At 38.5% G+C, this 8,443-nt stretch overlaps 1 protein-coding gene across 1 annotated transcript; it reads left to right on the top strand.

Moving 5' to 3' along the window:
- Positions 1-248: 248 nt before the first annotated feature.
- LOC137644251 (uncharacterized) lies at positions 249-1,250 on the top strand. Its single transcript, XM_068377247.1, has 2 exons — positions 249-813; positions 1,120-1,250. The coding sequence occupies exons 1-2, from the start codon at positions 249-251 to the stop codon at positions 1,248-1,250; spliced, it is 696 nt and encodes a 231-aa protein (XP_068233348.1).
- The last annotated feature ends 7,193 nt before the right edge of the window (positions 1,251-8,443 follow it).

Below are 8,443 nucleotides of genomic sequence, written 5' to 3' on the forward strand. Positions count from 1 at the left end.
TCTGCCCGGCTAATTTGGGTGTCATGTCGCTGTAGAGCATGATTTCTTATAGCACCTAGCTGGATGTGGCACGAAATCCTCTTCGAAAGTTTCATAGTAGTCATACCTATGTATTTGCCGGGGCATCCTCGGACTGGGCATTGGTAAGAGTAGACTACATTTGTATTCTTCAGAGGATAGTTCTCAGGGGGCGCTCTGTTGTTTCTCATGATCAAGCTGTGGTTTTTTTTTCAGTCTGGTAATAGATGATGAGTTTCACTTTCGTGCTCTCATCAGTAGGTGACACGTTGTTAGTGATGATGTCTTTATTGGCATCCTCATCCCGCCACTGTGTGGCCTCCTCTGCCGAATTCCTAGAGAGGATCAAGGATGTCCGCGGCGAGGGGGTCATAACATCGATATATGTTGAATCTTTGTTCACTAATGTCCCTGTTGACGAAACCATCGACCTTATCGCCGATAGAGTCTACAGGGACGAGGCGACTCTCGAATTGAATATCCCAGAGCAAGCTCTTCGGACCCTCCTTGCCATCTGCACTAAGAGGACCCCCTTTACTACTCACCGTGGGCACGTGTACTTGCAAAAGAATGCCGTGGCAATGGTCTCGTCCTTGGGTGTACTCTTTGCTAACTTCTACATGGGAGTAGTAGAGGAGAGGGTATTCTCCCAACTCGAGTGCCCCCTCGCTTATTTCCGTTATATTGACGACACTTTCGTCAAAGCTACTTCCACCCAAGCCTTCGAGAACCTAAGGAGGACCTTTGAGGACAACAGCATCCTCCACTTCACCCTTGAGAACAGCGTCGACAACAGCCTCCCGTTCCTGGATGTCTTGATTTCTTCCACCAACGAGGGATTCCAGACCACCGTCTACACTAAGTCCACAAATCTCGGCATGTGTTTAAATGGCGAAAGTGAATGTCCTGCCCGCTACAGGGCCTCGACCATCAAGGCCTTTGTACGCAGGGCCTTGTCATACTACTAGTTATGGACTGTCACCCACAAGGAGCTGGAAAGGGCCGCACAGGTCCTCATCAACAACGGCTACAGCAACAAGCAAGTCTAGCGTGAAGTGAGGACAGCTATAGACAATTGGTATGGGTCCTCTTCGGTGGAAGGGTCTGACAGCGCCCGCCAGGGGTCCGACAGCACTAGAGATAGGTCCGACAGTGCCAGCCAGGGGTCCGACAACCCCACCAACGGATCTAGAGACATCAAGCTTTACTACAAAGGCCTCATTCACGCATAATATCAACGGGAAGAGAAGGCCATTAAAGACATCATCACTAACAACGTGTTACCTACTGATGAGAGCACGAAAGTGAAACTCATCATCTATTACCAGACTAAAAAAACCCACAGCTTGATCATGAGAAACAATCCAGCGCCCCCTGAGAACAATCCTCTGAAGAAGACAAATATAGTCTACTCTTACCAATGCCCAGTCCGAGGATGCCCCGGCAAATACATAGGTATGACTACTATGAAACTTTCGAAAAGGATTTTGTGCCACATCCAGCTAGGTGTTATAAGAAATCATGCTCTACAGCGACATAACACAAAAATTAGCCGGGCAGACATCGTAGCCAATACCAAAATTATCGGCAGTGCCCCTGACAGCAGGCGCCTACGGATATTGGATGCTCTGTTAATCCAGAACGAGAAACCAGCGTTGAATACGACCCAAGAAATGTTCCTCCTACCATCCTGTCGACGTACCAACGCTAGGAACCAAGAACAAGACCCCCAGAACGATGACAACCCCGATCCTGACACCCCCACAAATGGAGAAATCATCTGGCCGAATGCCCATTTTGGGGGCGAACATGGTCCGGAATTCTAGTCTGCTGAGCGTAGGAATGGGCTGCCTGACTTTGATCCCATCTCGGCATGCGTCTCAGCCAATCAGGGAGCTCGGATACCTCTCTCAGCCCAGTCCACTGAGTTAAAGAGGAGACTGCCTGACTTTACTGCTGGCTCGGCGCGCGTCTTGACCAATCAGGATTCAGAATTCCTTCCTACCTCTCAACCTGGGAGGCAGAGCCAAACTCGTCGTACATGTGCCACCCCAGCCTTTAACCTCCGATCGACCAATCAAAATTCGAGGCCCCTCTCCACGAACCAGAGCCAGGATATTTAAGGACCCAGATCAAGGCAGAGCCTCACTTCTCGCCTGAAGACGGAGCAAGCAGTTCCGAAACGAGTCGCACTCCACTCCTGACTCTACCTGTTGTAATTTCCGAGTATTACTTGTACTTTTATTAATTACATCCAGCCTTAACCTGATTTGTATCTTTCACCCACATGATGACCTTCGCCACCTTGCTAGCTGAATGTAGCAACCCGGAAAAAAGAATTGTCCGTAGAATCGAGAAATTGAACAAGAAATTAAATTCTGCCGATGCAGCCAATAGTAATAATAATAATAATAATAATAATAATAATAATAATAATAATAATAATAATAATAATAATAATAAGTGAAGTTGAGGCAAAAGAAAAACATATTTGGTTTGTTGTAGATGCGCAGTGCATCCCACTGCGCATCTATTATGTCAGTCTGTTCGTTATAGTAGGGCATCGCTATGCTGTCAGGCTTCTCCTGATGGATGAGTTATTAAAATCCATTCAGACCTCACTAAAAGTAGTGGAAGAAGGACAAAGTGACATTAGAAGTCGTCTAGAATTTCCAGAAAGTGAAAAAAGGGCATAAAAATAGTGGCACAAGACCCAAACATGGGTTTGATAGTGATGCATCTGGGGAAGATGTTTTCTTGCATGACAGCCATGGTGGAGTAAAGTTGCCGTCTGCAACAAGGAATACCGGCCCTTCTACCCCTAATGGAACAGCCGGAAATATATCTCAGGCTACAGTAGCTAGAGATAATCAGTGTAGTATTCAAGATGAATATCAAGCAATAAAGGACAAAGTGTCTGGTATTAAAATACCACAAGAATTAAGTGTTGGTACCTCAAAGTCTGGTATCAAGCGAGATGAACAGATAACTGCTAATGTTATTGCTAATAGTGCAAAATACGTGGAAACTACTATTAAATTACTGTGGAATTTAGATGAGCAGGTGTCACAAGATGACCTATTAGAAATCTTTAATGTTCAGAAAGCGCACATTGATTATTTACGCCAAGAACATTCGGCATTAGTGGTGTCTGGGCAGTTTGGCGCCAAAACTTCCCAACTGTTCAAAAATTTGTCACGAGGCACAACTAACCTACATGACAAACAATGAGATTCATTACTAAAAGCTGTGCAAATAACTAGAAATGATCCAAGTACTAAACCAAAATATAGAGACAATCAGAGAGGGCGCTTCTACAATAACTTCAACAACTACAGTGGGGGATATTACAACAGCAGAGGCCGCGGTTACAACAACAACAATTACCACATGCATAATCAGTCACAAAGTGCTTCCAATTACTCATGGAATAAACATGAAGGCGTAAATAATAATAACACAGAATAATGTTTAATGTAATGTATGTACTTAACTGTGTTGAATAAATTAGTACTAGTGCTAGTGTCACTGTGTTGAATAAATTAGGCCTAGTGCTAGTGTCACTGTGTTGAATAAATTAGGCCTAGTGCTAGTGTTTGCAGATTGTGTTTGGTTATTTGTCACTAGTGAAGTGAATGACCATGTTACACTTTGTTTCTTCTTTTTTTTCTTCTTCTTTTTTCCCCTTTTCTCAAATTTAATTTATCCCTTTAAGCTTAACCGTTATAGATACTTATGTAATGTGTAATTTGGTAGAAAACATACAGTCTTGGGAAAAAATTGGAACCCCTGAGTACATAATAGGCTGGCTAAAATATGGAGTGAGTATACCATTTTTGTCAGAACCAGAACAGTGTGAATTCGCGAACTATACATCTAGTGTGGAAGAAGAATATTTTATTGACTCTAAAATAGTGAACTACCTAAATGACGGTTTCATTAGTAAGGTTTCAGAAAAACCCCTATGTGTGTCACCTATAGGATGTACTAGAAAGAAAGGAAAAGAAAAATACAGATTGATTAGTGATATGAGATTTGTCAATCAGTTTATTGAAGTACAAAAGACACGATATGAAGACTTATCATGTTTACCGAACGTTGTAAAGAATGGTGATTCTTATGTTAGTGTTGATTTGAAAGACGGGTTTCCCTCATATACTTATTAGACATGACTTCAGGAAATATTTTGGGTTTAAATGGAGAGGCCAATATTATGTTTGGAATGTTTTGAATTTTGGATGTTCTATTGCACCACATATATTTACAAAAGTTTTGAGGCCAGTTGTGAAGTATCTAAGAGAATGCAGCATCAGGTTAATACTTTATGTTGACGACTTCCTGTTATGTGGCCCTAAATCCACACTACTACTAGATACTGAAGTGGTAGTAGACACACTTACTGACCTTGGTTGGAAAATCAACTTTTAAAAATCCATATTAATTCCTAAGTCTACAATAGAATATTTAGGCCTACTCTTAGAAACTCAAGATAATGGAATACCAATGCTAAAGGTACCTAGTACTAAGATTTCTAAAGTTAGGAAAGACATTAAAAGGGTGTTAACTCAAAAGTCAGTGTCTGCTAGAGTTTTGTCAAAAATCGCTGGCCAGTGCAATTTTATTTGTAAAGCAGTATTGCCAGGCAGATCAATGCTAAGAAATGTGTACAAGTTGATCAAACAAAAAAATACATGGGAATCTCAACTAGAACTGGACTCATGTGCCAAGAAAGATCTTTTGTGGTAGTATGAATCATTAGCAAAATGGAATGGGAAAGTAATATTACCCTCAGAAGTCGACAGCCAGCTGGTGACAGACGCATCCCAACTTGGTTGGGGAGGGCATTACAAAGAACAGACAACTCAGGGTTTCTGGGACCCAGAGATGTCTTACCAACACTCCAATGTAAGATAGTTGATGGCGGTTCTTCTAAGTGTAAGAGCCTTTCTTCCCTGTCTAAAAGGAAAAACGATTCAAGTTTTATCAGACAACATCACTACAGTAGCGTACATCAATCACATGGGTGGATCAGTAGTGGAGTTGACAGAAATTGCGAAGTTAATATGGGCCGAGGCTATACGAAACAATCTAACAATTATTGCTCGTCATTTGAGCGGCAAACTAAACACCCAAGCGGATATGTTATCAAGAATGTTGGACAAACATGAGTGGATGTTGTCAAGACCGATGTTCCGGTTTTTGGACTCGATGTGGGGACCTCACACAATAGACAGTTTCGTATCTGCGACATCTACACAGCTACCAATCTACAACACAAGATTTCTTGACCCAAATGGTATGAAGTTGGATGCTCTGGCACAAAGGGATTTGACAAGGGAGAACAACTTTGTAAATCCACTTATAAGACTTTTAGACAAAGTTCTTTCAGTAATAGAAGGCCAGAGAGCACATGCTACAGTAATAGCCCCATGGTGGCCAGCTCAGACATGGTTCAAAACTCTAACCCGGTTGTCAATATGTCCACCCGTCAGGGTGTCCAAGAAAGCAATCATTCAACTGAATCCTGCTATACCAGAGCCACTGCGAAACAGAAGATGGAAAATGTTTGCTTGGAGAGTTTGTGGAAACAACAGGCACTTCAACAGGGGTGGTCACTTCAAGCAGCATCAAGACTGAAATTTGGCTGGGCACAGTCAACAATAAATAATTATAATATGTATCTTGGAAAAATTAAATTATTATGTGATAATTTTAGGGAGGATTTTCCACCTTCCACTTCTAGTATATTGGCAGAATGTTTATTAGCTATTTCATCAGAGAGTGACAGACCTTCATCAATGCTTAACTGTATATTGTCCTCACTGTCTCGTGTATATACTGCACATTGCAAAATTGACATTACTAATGATGTGTTTATCAAGCAGTTGGTGTTAAGTATTGTAAAATCAAGAACTAAAACCCCGAGAATGATTTCCAATGTTATGCCACTTGATAAATTTTCAAATGTTTTCATTAAATGGGATAATCACAGTATTGATGTAAAAAAGTTGAGATTAAAATGTATTTGTTTATTAGCCATTGTTACCATGTTACGGCCCTCGGACATTGCCCCCAAGGCTGTGATGGTCGATGAGTCAGGCAAAGTTCATAACTATTCATTTACAGATGATCAGGTAATCTTTAATGAAAATGGTAGCATGTCTATAATTATTCATGGTAATAAAAATGATAGTAAGAGGCATGGGTTTGTAGTTGATGTAACACCCTCAAGTGAAATAAACTTATGTCCTGTTCGTACCATGAGATGTTATTTGTATAGAACACAGAACTTTAGAAAGCCTAATGGACCTGTTTTTATATCTTTGAAGAACCCACATGGTGCTCTATCGAGCCAGGCTATCACTAATATATTAAATGAATCTATTGCTTTAGTAGGTTTACCTAGGAAGGTTTACTCAGCAAAAAGTTTCCAACCTTCAGGTGCTACCAAAGCTATCTCAGCAGGATTTGATCCTAATATGGTACAAAAAGTAGGTAGATGGAAAACCAGTACAGTATTTTTTGAACATTATGTGCATAGCCATGTTCCAAGGAATTTTACTGATGATTTATTATCTGTTAAAAACTCTACTTCTTACTTTGAATCTTTAAATAACTCACTATTATGTGCAACTATTCAAAATAATAAAGGTATCTTATTTTGTCATTAATGTTTTTCTTTTGCCAATTAACGTAAGTTTATTAAAGTGAAGTTAAGGCAAAAGAAAAACATATTTGGTTTGTTGTAGATGCGCAGTGCATCCCGCTGCGCATCTATTATGTCAGTCTGTTCGTAAGTTTATTAAATAATAATTCGTACTTCTGTTTTCTAAGCGAACGTAAAATCTTTGCCTTCATCTGAAGAGATTAAAATTTCATTTTATTTCTCTTCCTCTTGTTTGCTTCTTTTTTTCAATTTTTATATTTTTTTTGGTGAAAGCTTTGTTTCAATGTTGTTTATGTTATGAAAATATTTCATTTTAAATGTCCATTACTTCTCTTGAAGTTTATTCATTTCCTTATTTCCTTTCCTCGCCAAACTATTTTTACCTGTTGGAGCCCCTGTTTTCCTATCTAAGATTGTAGCTTGGCTAATAATAATAATAATAATAATAATAATAATAATAATAATAATAATAATAATAATAATAATAATAATAATAATTATGATGATAATGATGATAACACTGATAATGATAATGATAATGATAATACGAAGAAGATTTAAGGGTTTTTAACTTATTTTGTACTCTTTTCGAATAACAAGAGATAACTCGAATTAAATGCTATCATTTGTATCAGTTGGTGGCCTCGGCTGATAAATCCTCTTGTTATTACACTTTAGTTAAAAAAGCAATGAAAGGCAATGAATTATTACAAATTGAATCAAATAAATATTAGTTTAAAATCATGATCACTTTATCGTACATAGATTTAGAAACCAATTTAGTTGTTTTCATTGACTGTACTTTGTAATGTTTACGTATAAATTGTCTTAGAGCTGATGATAAACAGTGTTATATAAGCTAAGAATAAAATAATAAACAGTATTATAGAAGCTACAAATAAAACAGGAAAATTACTATACAATTAGCCTTTCTGTGGGGATATTCAAACTTAAGAAAAAATCTAAATACGTATACTGGAATGTGAACTTCCAATTAAGTAGAAAATACCGTCTTGACACCTTTCTCTAACGTTTTATTGATCACAAGAACTTCTCTTAGGGAGGAACGTTTCATGAAATCATTCTCAACCTCGTCACAGCAACTTTTCTGATGTGCCAGAAGTTTATTGCTAAAGTAGAGTGGAAATCAGGAGGATAGGAATAAAAGATTTTATTGTCACAGTTCCTATATGATTAATTTGTGATACCACTCATATAATACAAGGTAATGCTCTCTCTCTCTCTCTCTCTCTCTCTCTCTCTCTCTCTCTCTCTCTCTCTCTCTCTCTCTCTCTCTTGAGAAGATAGTCTCTGGATAGACGTTTAAGAAACAAGAAGGCATACTTTATGACAGAAATTCTCTAAAACTAAAGCAAAAATATATTAGGAAACACACACATATATGGTATAAAATGGAAAACATTAAATAGAAGCGTACAATAAAAGATAAAAAAAAAATATATAAATGGCCAACTGTATATGTCGACCATAATAATTAGGAAACTTGCGTCTTATTGTGAGAAAAAATTCTTTAACGAACCTTCTCTCATCTGCATTGTAGGTTCATCTCCTCACTTGAAATGTTGCTCACATTTCCTCATATTACCGTTGCCAATCTATATTTCCAAAGGAGAAAAGTGATAAAGTACAGCTAAAGTTCGTCTTTGATATTTTTATTCATGTGTTAAGAAGGTTTTTTTTTTTTTTTTTTTTTTTCTTTTTTTAAACAGATGGTGTACGATATCTATTTTTAATAAT

The sequence above is a fragment of the Palaemon carinicauda genome, chromosome 7 (assembly GCF_036898095.1).
Source record: "Palaemon carinicauda isolate YSFRI2023 chromosome 7, ASM3689809v2, whole genome shotgun sequence".
Taxonomy (NCBI): Eukaryota; Metazoa; Arthropoda; class Malacostraca; order Decapoda; family Palaemonidae; genus Palaemon; species Palaemon carinicauda.

Excerpts from the sequence above, each read along its gene's own strand:
- LOC137644251 (XM_068377247.1), top strand. The coding sequence starts at position 249 with ATGAGTTTCACTTTCGTGCTCTCATCAGTAGGTGACACGTTGTTAGTG. Across the intron at positions 814-1,119 it reads TGAGAACAGCGTCGACAACA|GGTCTGACAGCGCCCGCCAG; the intron begins GCCTCCCGTTCC and ends CTTCGGTGGAAG.